The 16,113-nt window shown below is 36.4% G+C and overlaps 2 protein-coding genes across 2 annotated transcripts; both read right to left on the minus strand.

The window, feature by feature from the left end:
- Positions 1-629: 629 nt before the first annotated feature.
- Positions 630-3,498, minus strand: LOC122065182. Its single transcript, XM_042628990.1, has 7 exons — positions 3,192-3,498; positions 2,816-2,902; positions 2,446-2,661; positions 2,180-2,344; positions 1,935-1,988; positions 1,690-1,827; positions 630-1,208 (listed from the first exon to the last, which is right to left on the minus strand). Exons 1-7 carry the CDS (start codon positions 3,354-3,356, stop codon positions 825-827), a joined length of 1,209 nt encoding a protein of 402 aa, XP_042484924.1. The 5' UTR covers positions 3,357-3,498; the 3' UTR covers positions 630-824.
- Positions 3,499-9,381: 5,883 nt separating this feature from the next.
- LOC122065174 (5-amino-6-(5-phospho-D-ribitylamino)uracil phosphatase, chloroplastic-like) lies at positions 9,382-11,704 on the minus strand. The gene has a single exon (XM_042628977.1). The coding sequence runs from the start codon at positions 10,960-10,962 to the stop codon at positions 9,820-9,822; it is 1,143 nt and encodes a 380-aa protein (XP_042484911.1). The 5' UTR covers positions 10,963-11,704; the 3' UTR covers positions 9,382-9,819.
- Positions 11,705-16,113: the final 4,409 nt, after the last annotated feature.

Consider the following 16,113-nt stretch of genomic DNA (forward strand, 5'->3'; position numbering starts at 1 on the left):
AACTAGGAAGGGTAGCAGTCCAATTTCTTCTATTTTGAACATTACTAATTCAATCTCCCAAACTTCTTTAATCATCTCAATCCCTTTTCTTCCATTTTTCTGAAGCAGGTTTTTGAGGGAACTTGTACAGCGATTTATATCAGATATATAATTTTTTTTTTTTATTATTTGATGTCTGTTTGTGAAAGCTTCTATGGGATTGCCCTTATCTGCAGCAAAGTTAAAATCTTCTTGACCAGAAAATAATTCATAGGTTTGTTCGACGTGGGTGCAGGGAAACCAATATGATACTGACAAGGACTTTTTTTTCTCTGAATTTATATCATTCGTGTCTCTGTTACAACACGGCGAAACTAAATGGTTCAAATGAAATCCAATGAATAATTAGAAATTTTGTTGGGATTGGTCCGGATCAAACAGTTTAGCCCCTGGTTTTCCAGCAAAAATATAGAGGATTTTTGACAGTTTTACCCCTGGTCCGTACCATTTCACTGATACGGGATCACCCGTGGTGATGCTGATCCATGTCCGATACTTCAAACCATGGAGGGAAGGGAATTAGGGTTACCATTTAAAGCTTACAATAAAGTTGCATGTGGTACTGCTTAAAACCATCATCAAAAGATTTGGCAAACTATGGGGTTCTCTTTGCTAAGATAATAGAAACAAATTAAGTGAAAAGAAAGAAGAAAGGGGCCTCTTCACTGCCCTTAAAAGCTTCAGAAGAAGAACAGTCTATATAACCTTCATCTTATTTTAAATGTCATTTGGGCAATGAATAGTGTAACTAAAGAAACAACCAAAGTGAGAAGTGGCATCAGTAATCACAGAGTAAAGTGATCACAATGGCCACCTGGGCCTCCGAAATAAAACGAATAAAGCCCACATGAATCCATATAGTTGACGCCCACATCATAGCATGGTTTGTCTGTGTAAGTGGTAATGGAAGATTGATTTAAAGCCACAAATTTGCCAACCTCATTCACAACTTGAATGTCTCCCACGAAGCTTGCACGCCCAAAACCTTCCTCTGGGTAAGCTCCACTTCCCATGGGTGGGCTATTAGATTCATTCATGTTCCTGTGAGTTGCTCCACCCCATGCTATTCCAGTTGCAAAGGCATCTAAACTATTGAATAAGGCCTTGGGCCAATATCCAACTATATTTCGTTCGTCATATAATAGCCACCAATTTCCAGTTAGTTGGTCCTGTCACAACCACACAAGAAAATATATAAATTAGCCCCAGCAAGGAATAGTTTCTGTGGTGGTGCTATGTCTCTTTATTTCACTTCTTACTATTTTACACCCTTATGGATTCATTGCCGATCTCATTTAATTAGGATAAGGCTGAAGTTTGTTGTTTGTCGGGATTTTTTTTTAGGTTTTGATACAATGAACTTGCGGATTTTGGGAAAAGAGGTAAATTTCATCGATATGAAACAATGACAAAAAATATGAATAATGGGAAATTCAAATGAGGGTTGCAGGAATATCATCTGGAAATGGGATTCGAATTGGCAGATTCAGCCATTTCGATTCCTAATCCTCAAGCCATGAACACCCCCCAAATTATCACTTCTTAGTATCTTGCTTGCCATGGCTGCAATGGCCAATGTTCATAGACAGAGAAAGAATGTAAATTTCATCTCCTTCCATGATGCTACTAGTGCAACTCAATTGATTTTACCTTAAACACATTGGGGGTAATTAAATACTGCGAACCATTGAAGGTAGAAACTGGATCTATGATACCCCCAACTGGATCAAATTGATTAACTTGAACAAAACCTGGGCAAATAGTATTCCAACAACCTGATCCCTCTACCTGTCCAAGTGAATAAATAAACATAAGAAGAGTAAGAACAGAACCTATACTAAGTTACTGAAGATGAAATGGTAGTGGAAAATCCAACAAAGACAGATCAATCTTACTTTCCATCGTGCATACGTTCGAGTTTTATTGTCCCCGAAAATTATTGGATCCACCTGAAAATCTCGACATTAATCCAGATAACAAAATGTGTAATTGTGTACAAACACTGATGAGGAGAAACTTCAAAAAACAATGAACAGTGGACAATCTTAAACAGAGCTAGTGATATATTCTTAACAGAATATAAGAGGTCCTCTTACCCATAACTATTTTTATCACAAGAGAGGGAGGAAATAGGTCTTACCGCCCATCCTACTTGAATACAATTGTCATGGTCAGGAGCATCATTATAGATCCACATCAAAGCTTGAGTATATTGGTTAGAGCCTACAACTGGTGGATTGTAAACATTGATGCTTGCTTTAGCCCCATAATAGGCCTCATTTCCTGTTGTTTTGATTCCTGCTTTCTGGTAATGAGATAGTATTAATAAGTGTTTTAGACATGTAAAGAAGCAGAGAAAAAAGGCATGCTTGTTTTCATAAATAAGATCAATAAGAGATGGCTTACATGATAAGCACCATAGGGATAAAGTGAATGGAACTGATTATTAGAAGTATTAGTTTCAATTGAGATCATTCTAGCCCTTATCAGATCTTCCTTTGTAGTCCTCTTGATGGGGACTGTTCCTTGCGGGCATCCCCCACTGGGTAGCTTAATCTGTGGATGCCTAGCCCTTGATGAAGCTCTATCTATCCTCCCTTCTGGGAACAAACTAGGTCTCATCTGTACAGAAAATTTTCATGTCCATCTCTAAAACATTAGTATACCCATCACAGATTTTTGATCCATGTCTCCATTGAAAGATCCAAAATCACTTCTTTGCAGGATCAGCTACTCAAAGTTAAAATTTTGAGACAAAGTTAGGAATATGAACTACCTGAATTGTATGATTCTTAAGCAGTGGATGATCAAATGCAGGCTGCTTATTGATATGAACACAATCGAAAATCTCCCCATGTAGAGTCTAACAAAAAAAGAAAAAAACCATCCATGATCTTTGCCAGCAGCATTGCTGAATATAAAAGTTAGTACCAGATCTATGCTTCAAGTTTCAACACTATCAAATAGGGTTTAAACCTCAAATCCAACCGAATCCCATTTCAGCTAAGCTCATTTTACATCTGGGCTTCTCCCAAAAAGAGAGAGAGAGAGAGAGTCCCTCCTGTCATTTAATAGTGTTTTCCCTCTTAGCCCTCCTTCTCTTCTTCCTATCTTATTTCACTTTCAATAATTAACAGCAGAAAGAAACAAACCTGAATACTTTTGATGGCTGGCTTGTTGAGAAGTTTGAGTTGTCTGTCCAGTTCCAAATCATCTTCTCTGGATAAAGTAGCCATTTCTCCTTCTACAACATAACTAACCAACAGGAGAAACAGGACTAATATTGCAGTGATTAGGGAGACCCCTTGAAGACCCATTGAACCCTATCCTAAACCTCACCTTTCTGGCTTACCCTTCTTCCCACTGCTTATATGCCTCAACGGATTGATGTCCTCCCAATCCTCTTTTATAGAATACAAACACCATTGAGGAAAGATTGTGAATACAGGATAACCAGTACAAACCGAATGAAGCTAATTTAACCAAATTTCTTCAGAAATGGATTTAGAGGCAAATCATTAAACCACTCTCAATCTATATTTTCGGACAATAGAGCCCCTATAGGATATGGTGAATAGAGGAGAATAGAATTTTCTTTTATTATTTCCTTTTGTTACCTTATTAGAATCCAGGGGTATCCTAAAGTTTTTGATAGAAGAACTGAATTGCTTAGTTCCTCCTTTTGTCTTTCTCTTTCCTTTCACAGGTGGGAGAAGAGAGAGACATAGGGAGGCACTGCGAGTCTGCGACACAGTCAGACATGGAACATTATTCCTTGTCTTGTTTTTGATTGAAGAGTATTTTTAACGGTCAATTTATTTATTTTTCTCATGATCTAACGACTTTGGCCGTGGTAATAAAATTTAGTTAGTGTGCCATATTGGTATCATGTCTTACACAACTAGCTGTGATATGCAGCCTATGAGACTTGAACCCTCTCATGTCATTTAAGAAAAATGTTCTCTACGCCCCCACGGGGTGAGGGCCGTGAGGCTGCGTAGCTTTTGTCCCTTCAAATTTCGTTTATGCGGGAGTCTCATGCATTGGGTACGATCTCTAAACCCCCATGGCAGGGTGCAATAGCATCTTTGTCTTTTTCTTTTCGACTCACTTAAATGACCTTACTACCCTCCTATATATGATATCTTTTTTTTTTTTGGTGATAAAATATGATACCATTTTGTTACACTTCATTGTGTTGCTTCCCTATGTCGATTGTCTAGAGAACCCTATCCCATCATTCAAGTATCCTAAAAGAGACTCAAGGCCAAAGATTAAAGTATCGGTATCAATTGTCTTATCGGTTAACCAAAATTAAGATATGTATCAAAGGGTATCATATCGAACTGAAGATACATTAAAAATACACATATAAATGGATATAAAACACTTCTTTTATAAACTTTTGCACAAAAAAAAAAACTATATATAATATGTATAATGCATAAATGTAAAAACCTTGCTCCTAACTTTGATTTCTACTTTAGATAAAGAGTAAAAATGGCTGGTAGCAACTTTAGGACAAAAACTGCTCAAAAAATCATGTTTTTTTTTTTTTGAAAAATGGTCCATCTTGGCCATTATATGACCATAGGGCACTGTATCGATACATATCGATACGTACTGGTACATACCGAAATGTACAATTCACCTCGATTTTTAATTTCCCATAGAGCATTGATACTAGGGGTGCAAGTTTGGCCCTGACGGCCCGAACCTGCCCTAATCTTGAACAAGTATTGATCCAAAAAATTTGGCCCTGAGGGCTAGCCCGAGCTTGAGTCAAGGTCAGAGAGGGTAAGGGTTGATGTCTTTGGCTCGCCCAGCCCGCCCTGAACCTAGTCCTGATTTTTTTACCTTGAGTTTAGGTCTTGGTTATGGCCCTACCCGGCCCTAGTTTTTACCCTTGATGTTGACTTTGGATTTCTTGTTTTCTTAGGATGTTCTCCTCTTTGGTTAACATGATAAGGGTTTTGAGATCTTCGGATTGTTTGCCTTATTAAGATGACCTTTTTGTTTATCATGACAAATAATTGAAATTTTTTAGATTATTTGCTTTCTTAGGATAATCTCCTCTTTGTTTACCATAATAGTTTGAGTTATTTTCTTAGAATGCACGTTACATAATCGGACATGGAACATTACTCATTTTCTTAAAATATTGATTGAAGAGTATTTTTAATGGTCAATTTATTTATTTTTCTCATCATCTAACGACTTTGGGGGTGGTAATAAAAATTAGTTAGTGTGCCATATCAGTATCATGGCTTACACAACTAGCTGTGATATGCAGCCTATGAGAGTTGAACCCTCTCATGTCATTTAAGAAAAATGTTCTCTAAGCCCCCACGGAGTGAGGCTGCGTAGTTTTCATCTTCGCAAATTTTGCATACGCGGGAGTCTCGTGCACTGGGTATGTTCTCTAAACCCTCATGACTGGGTGCACTGGCATCTTGTGTCTTTTTCTTTCCAACTCACATAAATGACCTTACTACCCTCTTATATATGATATCATTTTGTTTTTGTTTTTTGTGATAAAATATGATACCATTTTGTTGCATTTCATTGTGTTGCTTCCCTATGTCAATGGCCTAGAGAACCCTATCCCATCATTCAGATATCTTGATAGAGACTCAAGGTCAAAGATTAAAGTATCGATATTGGTTGTCGTATCAGTTAACCAAAATTAAGATACATATCAGAAGATATCATATCGTATTGAAGACATGTTAAAGATACACACATAAATGGATATGAAATATTTTTTGATACACTTTTGCACAAAAAAGGCAATATATAACATTTGGTATGCCGATATAATACCCAACCTTTTCCTTTAATAATAATAATAATAATAATAATAATAATAATAATAATAATATTATTATTATTATTATTATTATTATTATTATTATTATTATTATTAGTATTGTAAGTTGTTGTTTTACAAATGTATGATGAGCAATGAATTCAAGAATAAACGACGTCTTTGTATACATTATCATGCAACCGGTTACAAGTTAGCCTTGAGCATGGTTTAAAGTATTAGTACGTATTGTATCGTATTAGTCGATATGTATTTGTATCGGCCCTTATCGATACGATATATATAATTTTTTAATTCCTTTTGTATCTATATATATCCTACGTATCGATACACACTGATACGTATCAATACTCTATGGGAAAATAAAAAATCGAGGTGAGATGTACGTTTCCATATGTACCGATATGTATCGAAAATACATATCGATACGGTGCTCTACGGTCATATAATGGCCAAGATGGGCCAATTTTTCAGAAAAACATGATTTTCTTAGCGGTTTTTGTTTTAAAGTTGTTGCCAGTCATTTTTTCTCTTTAACTAAAGTGGAAATCAATGTTGGAAACATGGATTTTACATTTATAGGACAATTATTAATCTTAGATTCTTAGTGCGATACTTTCAATTTAGTGTTTATGCATTATAAATATTACGGAAAAATATTGGGTATGCTACCGGCATACCATATGTTAGCACCCACTATGTCTATTTCTCTCTTTCCCCTTTTTGAAATGACCCTCATATCCTTTCTGAATAATACCCCATCATGTACCTCCATTGGTGTTGGCTGCTAGCTTACCGTACCCCAGCCAACAACATACCTATCCTTCCCCCATAATAATAATTGGGAAATGATTCTCTGAACATGAGACCTAAGCAATATCTCCTCGTACTTTTTCCATTCTTTTGACCAGAGAGAAAAAGTAATAAAATATCTTATGTGGGATGGCATATCCTATGCATCGTGTTCAAAGAGCTTTTTCCCACAATAATAATAATAATAGAAAACAAATATATCATATCAAAGCAGGGAGGAGAGAGCTAGATAAAGAGCCACTAGTGTATGGTATGCAGCTAAATATAGCAACATTCTTTCTCCCTAAGGCCTAAAAAAAAAAAAACAAAAAACAAAAAAACATTCTTTCTCCCTAATAATTATGGGAAAATGATAGAAATGCTAATGAGTTACCTAGGAATTGGGTATGCTAGCGAATGCAAACTATTGGATTAGATAGATTACATCAATAATGTTGGGTACTTGTTGTCTTACATAACCTACCCAGCCTCGAAGCTCTACCAGCACTCTTCTTCTCCCTCACCATCTCCGGCAATTTCCCATCCCTCGCAACAGCTGCCGCTGCCTCACCCAAGTCCAAGAAGAAGAAAACTCCAACTTTCTCACTTGCCAAATTCAATGTAGGGAAGCCAGTTGGGGCAGAGCGCACCGCAGAGGAGCTCGAATGTTTTTGCAATGGCTTCCGTTTGTATGGCCTTAACGATAACGCAGTCCTCATTCCTCAAGCGTGACATCTCCTTTCCTCTGCAATTTCCCAGCAACCCTATTATTTGGACTAATCCTTTGAACAGTCATTTGGAATCCTTTGAACAGTTAAGACAAAAGACCAGATTTAGAACTGATTTCTAGTTCACTGTTGAGATTCCATCTCCCTTTGGACAAAAATATAAAGTATAGACACTAAAATTCTGCAGCTATGGTCGTTGTAGTAGGGGATTTGGAGATAAAGGAATATCTCTGCTTAGGTACTGCGCTAGCATCTAACGGTTTAATTCAAGTTGATCAAATTCTACAGTCAAAATCTTCCTAGTATTCCTAATTCCTAAGTAGTGTGCGCTAGCATACCTATCCCTCTCCCAATAATTATATGAAAAAGGTAGAAAACAATGATGCTCACAGATTCCTATGCACGACCTCTCACATCCCATCTGTGGACCCCACACTCACCATCTCTCCTTATTAAAGGCCTCTACTGTACGATTCATCACCACCCCCCTCATTGGTCGGACCGTCGGAAACTGCACTCTATCTCAGTAGTAATCCCTCTCCCTAATAATATTAATATTTTTTCTCCCATTTTTGAATAATTGAAAACCAAAGTTGATAATCGATAGATCCATTTTTAAGATTAGTTGAAACTTTTTAACCAATTTTATGTCTTAATTTGTCCACAGAATCCTAGTTTGCCTCAAAGTAACCAAAACCACACTAGAGTTCCACTTTGAAGATCCTTTGGGTGCAGGCATTCATTATGACAGACAAGGAAAGATAAAGGCATCATGCATCTGCAATAGAGACTTTATAATCTACTATGGGAGTCAATCATTTCTGAAGAAGTTTCAGTTGGTCATCCCCATCTATCGCCACAACTCAGAAAAAAATGCTAAGATGTTACCTGAAAAGGTGATCATAGTGAAGAGATAGATATCACAAGTACCTCCTCCATTTCAACCACTAGGAGAGTCATTGAAGCCATGTCCCTCCAGACCTTACACATCATCCACGTCATGAACTTTCCACAAGTAATGTAAAGAAATTTACTTGATCTTCTGAATACTACAGAAGCCCATGTTCTGACTTTTAAAAGAAATTGTAGACCCTCATTCGCAGTTATGCAGAATCAGAAACTCTCTTGAGAAAACAGACAGACCAATACAGACCCCTATAGTTCAAAACATAGTAAGTTCTCATGCAAGTAACTTATAACCAAAGTGCCACCTACTCTAATTTCTCATTAACATAAGCCAAAGGGTTAAAATGACTGTCTGAAGGTACCAAGGTGGTGTCACTGGTGTATATTAAGCACTCAGGTGGGTAGAGAAGGGACTAGCTAGATAAAATGAACTTGCATATTACTGCAACTGTTTTCTGTGTTTCAAGGGCCAATATTTGCAAAGCTTATGGAAAATGCCTGAGTTTACAGGACAGGTTCATTCCTCATTTCAGTCAAGGTTGTTACATAATTCCTGCATAAACCTCTACAATTTGTGCTGAAATTAGACAAGGTCCTCTGAAAAACATTACAGACAAGAATACAGTGAAGGCTGAACCATTGGAAGTGATTTTTTGTCAGAAGATCACTAGCAAAATTGTTCAACAGGGCAAGCTGTGATAAAAGATACAGATTCAAATTGTTGATGATGGTTCCAGTTTCAAGTCAAACAGTGAAAGAAGTCAGCAAAGAACATACAAACAAAGCTCAGCGAAGAAGCTATGAACAAACTTAGTTGAGGTGGCTAGAAATCTTGCTTGTAGAAGTGGATTCAATTCATTTAACATGAAAGGGTGAGTTCTTATTTTCTTTGCCCAACAAATAGATCAGATTCGCTTATATCTGTGTCTTATTTGAACTCCGTTTAGTTTGTGAGAAAGAAATGAATCAGAGAGATTAGAAATCAGAAGGATAGGTCACATTGTATCCAACTTTACACATATTCTTAAAGATAGTATTGTCAAAAAAAAAAAAGTTCCTTATTCTGATTGAATTGGTATGCTATAGGGCGGGGAAAAAAAAGTCACAACAATTTTATTGTTAAGGACTTAAGGTAGATACAATATAATTTCACACAAAGCGCTCTGAATAAGACTTAACCCTGGGACAAATAATCCTACAAATAAGTGAGAGCTTACATTTTCCTACTGCAATTAGCCACCCGAAAAAAGGGGAAAAAAAAAAAATTTGTCAGTAAGGAAACAGAGTTATGTGCCAATCAGAGATATAGCATATATGGTAGATACAGGATAAATGGGTAGACCACCCACTGCTTCCCCCTTTCCCCTTTTCTTTCCCTCCCCACTTTTGTTAATACACAATACATCCAATATACAAGGCAAAGGGAGACTAAACGCCTAATCATGATCACTACAGAAAACAGAAAAAAAGAGGCAAATAAATCAGATATAGAACAAAGAACTATCTGTACATTTTCTTCTTCATGCCTTACCAGAAATCATTGGTTGCCACGGATGTAGGTGGATATGTATCATCATCTTCTTCCACCTCCATCTCTGGTTCTCTAGACCCAAATTCTGTCAATTCAATATCGGCCAGGTTCTTCAGGTCAACCATGGAGAGCTCATCGAGACACCTCACCACCAAGTCCGCAGCTCCAAGTTCATACACCGGGTGCTTGCTTGCAACTGCCACACACTTCATGTGGGCATCATGGGCAGCCTCCACAGTCGAATTAGAGTTCCCAAATATGATGCACCGCTCTGGTATGAAATTGAGAAGCTGAGCAGCATAAACAAACATCTCAGGGTCTGGCTTTCCCCTGTGAACATCCTCTGCCGCGATAATCACACTGAAGGAACCTTCAATTCCAATAGCTCCAATTGCAATCTCAAGAGTTTTCCTCGGACGGGTTGAAACCAAGGCCATTGGAATCTTGTAGTTCATCAGAGCATTAACAAATTCTTGTGACCCTGTTCGCAATCTATAAATCCCACCTTGCAAGCCTTGATATATCTCTTCCTTTCTTGAAGCCATTCTTCTCAGCTGCCCCGGGTCTCTTGACCAGCAGAGAACTTCAGAGATTGCTTGTTCGTTCTTCATTCCTTCAATTCTTTTAAGTATGAAAGCTGGGGGTGGGGAATTCCCTTCTTCTTGAGACAGAACCAACCATGCCTGCTTCTCAAGATCAGTATTATCTTCAATAATTACTCCTTCCCATTCAAAGATTGCACCCAACCACCCACAACCCATTCTTTCCTGCCGTAGCAATGGGTTGTGTATTGAAGGATTATCTGCCTTATTTGGGGGTGGCCACAAACCTGGTTTCTGTTGTGTGCTCTTATCAGTCCAGTAATTCAAATCCCGCGAGGTCCTCTCTTCCCTTGGTGAATGCGAATAAGCCTCTTTTGTGAGTTCCATTGCAAGGGCCTTGATCGGAGACACCATCCGAACACCTCCGGAGGTTGTTGAGGATGAAGAAGGGAAAGTAATCCGTCGACCCAAGAAATCTACACAAGGGAGCTGGCAAAAGTCAAACATTCTTCGCCTGTGCGAACCATCCTTGAAAGGAGATCCTCGAGACACAGGCCGGTGGGCAAGAAGGGAAGTCGTTGCGATTGAATCCACCATTTTATGCCAAATTGGAACAGCCGCCACTACAGTTTAAGCCAAATTCGAGGAAAGTATCCCTCTTTCAGGTAGAGATTTACAAATTTTCAATACCTTCGCTGAATTGAACCAGCAATCAATTTACCAATTAAGGTTTCGGAATCACCGTGCAATTGCAATTGCCTCAATTATCTCCTCGATTCACACATCAATTTGTCTCCATGGACAAAATTGCGTATTTTTTGGCAACAAAAGTCTATAATTAGTATGAGAGGAGCAAATTAGTATGCACAACCAGAAAAAATAAAAATTTAATTATCTAACAGCAGAATTCCACCACTAAAATTCCGTTTTCAGCCAAGAACAGTAAAACCCTTCAAACCCTTTAATCCAAATTAATACCCAGATAACAAAACACCACCAACTTTCGAAATTCCACCAAAGAAAAGGAATAAAATTCAAAAGGAGTACCAGAAGCTTCAGGTACAGAGAAAATTTATATCGATAAAATCTAATTATAAAATTTGTAAACAATCCAGTTGCAAAAAAGCTAAAAACCGAAGCTTTGGGAGGAAGGGAAACACAAAAGAAAACCTGAAGAAAGAAGAACCAAGCGAAGAACACAGAAAACGGCAAGCAGAGAGAAGCGTTGAAGATATCAAAATGGAAATGGAGAGACGAAGACGAATGGATGAAATGAATCTGTTCCTCTCTCTCTCCTCTCTCTCTCTCTCTCTTGAGTTTCGCCTTCACTTTCGTCGAACAAATTCTTTTGTGGCTTTTATAAGTTATAAATGTGGCCAAGAGCAGCCACGGAACGACCGGCACGGTACCGGCTGAGAAGTTTACGTGTCGGTCGCATCAGAATTAAAAAAAAAAAAGTGAAAGTGACATTTGATACCCTAATTCCATTATATGCTCTCTCATTGGCTGTATCTCGTACATTACGATTACAAGGGAGAGGCCTCTCTCGTGAGGTGCGTGGCTGAACGATTTGATACATGGGAGGGAAACAATGTCATTTTATATGATGATGCGGTTCTAAAATGGGAGAATGTTTTCTGTTCTAGAACGTAACCTTTGTCGGTAGAAAACATCCAATAAATGTCTATTTTTAGGAAAGAAGATATTGATCGAACATATGGGAGAACATTTTCTCATATAGAATATAGGAAAAAGGGATTTTTGGGCAGCCAAATCGCAATGAGGGCGCAATCCCTCTCTCTCTCTCATGAAAATATGAAATGATCTTTTCATTAAAAAAAAGAAAAAAAGAAAAAAAAATGATCTTGGTGTCTTTTTATACGCAAAACCATTCCATCATATTTCATGGGTGTGCTCCCTTCTACCATTGCTCATGTGATCTTTAGCTAAAATAAATAGCTTTATGAATCACAGATCGAGAACGATTTCTACGTCTCTTGATGAGTTTCTCTAAACAAGTTGCATAGGAGAATGCATCAATGAAGTGGGTTTACTGTTTGAAAAATCAAAATTAAATCAATGATATTAGTTAATTAGAATAGAATCATGGTTTATCCAAATTTTGGATACTCTGAAGCAACCAATTCTTGGGTTTTGGGGATCAAATAACTAGTTTCCAAATCTAAAAAAACTAATTCTAAATTATTTTGATTTAATTCTAATCTGATTCAAATTATAAAACAAAAGGTAACAAAATCATTTCATATGAAAAGAATATAGAGAAAAGAATGGTGTAAGTCCAGCGAAATAAGTTTCAACCATCGTTGGGCTTTATTTTCTATTGAGTTTTTATAATATTTTTTTTCAAATTCATTCTCTCTCTCTCTCTCTTTCAACCCAAGGGGGTAATGCAGTTGATGAGGAACGAATTTGGTATGAGTCGTAAACTCAGATGTCTTAAGTTTGACTCCCATTGGACACATTTTGGGTCACTACTCACACGGGGGATGTATAATGTTTTTCATTGCTTTTAATGAAAGTTGAATAATTCTTATTCAACTCCATTATAACCTGATTTATACGATTATGAGATCAATATGGGCTAATGAATACACGTTGTTAAAAAAAAAAAAAAAAAAAAAAACTTTTCTCTCTCTCTTTTGATTCTTGAGAAAAGAACAAAATAAAAGAAAGGATAGACGGCAAAAAGAACGTGTGGTGTGTTTCTGAGTTGAACAGTTTAGTCATTTCGACACGTTTCTCGCTATTACTCACGAGATGGATTCGAGAGTCGGAGACCGACACTAAAACCAAAACCAAATTAGGGGTGAGAACAAGAAAGAAGACTTCAGTCTCAATCATTCGGGGCTGGCTTTGATCATCGATTACGTTTACGGCACGTAGCCACGTAGAATCGACACCATTGTCGTAAATGTAAAGACAAATATATATATGGGTATTGGAGAAAAGATAGGCACGTTGCTAACAGGCGGTAGACACGTGAGAAAAAAAATAAAATAAAATAAGTTAGAGGACAAGAAAGAAGTAAACACGACCTGGATACCCAACTACTTGCCCAGACTTTTCTTAGAGTTATTTTCTTCGAATAACAAATTAAGAATACATTTGTTTTTTATAAGCAATGATTGTCTACCGCGATGAATATTGACAGTCAAGACGATATCTATATACATTATAATGTTGTTTCGACCATCGGATGCTTATCACACAGTTATATTCATGGCAGAGGATGTTTTTACACGTATTCTATCCCGCCTTTTGATGTGGAGAGATAAAAAGTTTATTGTTTTTAATGAAAGTTGAATAGTTCTTATTTAATTCTAGTATAACTTAGTCTATGAGGTTGTATGGCTAATATAGGCTTGTAAGAATAGTCAAGCTGAAGGCCTAAATACCCGTCGTTAGAAAAAAAGAAAAAGAAAAATGAAAGGTTCAAGGAAGCTGCTTCAACGAGTGATCCTTTGAAAGAGTAAGTACAATGAGGGTGATCAAAATGTCAATTCATAGAGAGGAAGATCAATTAAACAACAAAAGGGGAGGTTAGTTGTAGATTAGGGCTCAAATATTAAGTCAGTTGCTTTCAATAGCAGCTATTCTCCCTATTGAAGTTGTAAAAGCTCTTTTTGTTAGGTAAATTTAGTCATACAAAGTGTTTCACTCTTTTAATGGCTTGATAAATAGTAATTGGATACTTTGTTTGTATTGGATGTTGCTATTACCAGTAGGGTTTCGAATGGCAAACAAATAGACTTTTCATATTGAACTATTCATTTCGTTAACCCTTTCAACTTGTAAGGTTCAATATCCCACCTCATTGACAAACAATTAGACCTTTGCAGTTTCTAGTGATAATATTTGGATCAAGTTTTCTTTAAAAGGTGACCTCTTAATTTACCACACTTGACTCTTGTTTTTTGGTAAATCCAAACCTGATCCTTGGATTAGAGAGGGAATAGATGGTTATTGTTATATACAATAGGGGTGGGAGTCTAATGGTGAAAATCAATCTCCAAGAATTCAATCATAGGGGGTTACATCATCTTCGATAAAAAGATTTTCTATCTAGATGGTTAAAAACTTTCTTCATAATATTTTTCCATAAATAAAAAAAGAATTTTTCTCGCCATCAAAGATGCATCCACCCCACCCCACCCCAAGAAAAAAAAATCATGATATTGCCCCATAAGTGGACTCTTGGAGGGTCAATTTTATCATTAAATATCCATCCCTTCCTTACAAGTGATTAAATGTATCCCTCCCCCATCCAATCCAAGTTAAATAAAATATAAAAATCTTGAATCAATAATTTTTAATGTAATGGTTGGCTTCTTTTATTATGTGTAGCTGAGTAAGAAAGGTATCTAAGCATTTAACTTGTACAACACTAATCCTTATTAAGTTATTAATCATATTTAAATAACCAGTTGAAGATTGTGATAGCCCAAGTACCTAACAATATCTTCACATCATTATATAACATTTATACAAATGATACAATTATATGGATTATTTGAAAATTTAGAACCACGGTAAGAGTGATATCTAATTATTATAGGTTGGCATGCACTCTTGGGTCTTCAATCTTCAGTGCAAATAGCAAACCAAAGTCCAGAGTTGGCATGAAGATGGTTGGAAGAGAAAAGTCGTTGCCAAAGAGTTAAAAATTCAAAATTTATTAAATAGATATCATTAATTTAAGGAGAAAGTTTTTCAAATACTCATAGAGCTTGTTCACCCACTATTTTAAGGTTTATAAATTCTTATAGGATTTTAGTATGTTTTCAAAATACCCTTCAGATACCATCCGTATGTATCTCAGGCCTTATGATGAATGGATTCGCATAGGAAAACTCAGTCCTTAATTAAAAATAAATAAATAAAATAAAATAAAATAGAATAAAATTAGGAACTCGATCGAAAGGCAGATTTGGTGGCTTGTAAGGAAAGACTAGCTAACAAACAAGTATTCACTTAATCTTGTTAGATATTGGTGCTTTTCTCCTAGTGCTCAAGGCTCTTGATTTTTTTAGGCGTATATGATACCTAGGCTCTCGTGGGGGATGGATGTCAAAAAAATGACCAACTTGACTCTTAGCCCAAGTGTTTTATTTGGTTATTCACTTTAGTCCCTCTTTCCCTTGGGGAAAAAGAATGGTTTGCTAGTGTGGACGATTTATAAGATATGCTAAAAATGTTTTGGTCACAATAATTTGATGCTTCAACTATACTCTTAGAATAATAAATGTTATCCGTAATTTGCCTTTTTTATTGTTGAAGATTTGAAATATCTTTTCTCAATCCGATCGGAGAGATAAATCTTATGGATTAAAATATTTTCTATTCATCACAATTAAAGAAAAACTCAATCTTCTAAAAAAAAAAAAAAACAAAAATTGTAACATTGACTTAGCATTGACTTGGGAGCTTCGATTGGAAGAGAGGAGGAAGGGTGGATTTTAGGCCTTTTGGTAATTTCTTAATCAAAGAAAAAGAATCAAACTAGACCAAAACCTAATTTGACCTTACTCCCACTTTGATTATAGCTTAGCTCATATATTAAAATTAATTCATTTCAAATCAAAATCAAATTGAACCGATCGATTAACACGTTTAGGCTGTGTTTGGTAGCTTAGAAATTGTGAAGTTTTATTTTGCTAAAAAAAAGAAAAAATCTTACCAAAAATACAAGAAAACATGAGAAAATACAAAAAAAAATTTTTTTTTTTT

The sequence above is a fragment of the Macadamia integrifolia genome, unplaced genomic scaffold (assembly GCF_013358625.1).
Source record: "Macadamia integrifolia cultivar HAES 741 unplaced genomic scaffold, SCU_Mint_v3 scaffold1913, whole genome shotgun sequence".
Taxonomy (NCBI): domain Eukaryota; kingdom Viridiplantae; phylum Streptophyta; class Magnoliopsida; order Proteales; family Proteaceae; genus Macadamia; species Macadamia integrifolia.

Bases quoted from the DNA above. Each gene is read 5' to 3' on its own strand.
- LOC122065174 (XM_042628977.1), bottom strand. From the start codon at position 10,962: ATGGTGGATTCAATCGCAACGACTTCCCTTCTTGCCCACCGGCCTGTG.
- LOC122065182 (XM_042628990.1), bottom strand. From the start codon at position 3,356: ATGGGTCTTCAAGGGGTCTCCCTAATCACTGCAATATTAGTCCTGTTT. The intron at 2,903-3,191 runs GTTTGTTTCTTT...TTTTTTTGTTAG, and splicing joins CAGCCATCAAAAGTATTCAG to ACTCTACATGGGGAGATTTT. The intron at 2,345-2,445 runs GTAAGCCATCTC...TCTCATTACCAG, and splicing joins ATCCCTATGGTGCTTATCAT to AAAGCAGGAATCAAAACAAC.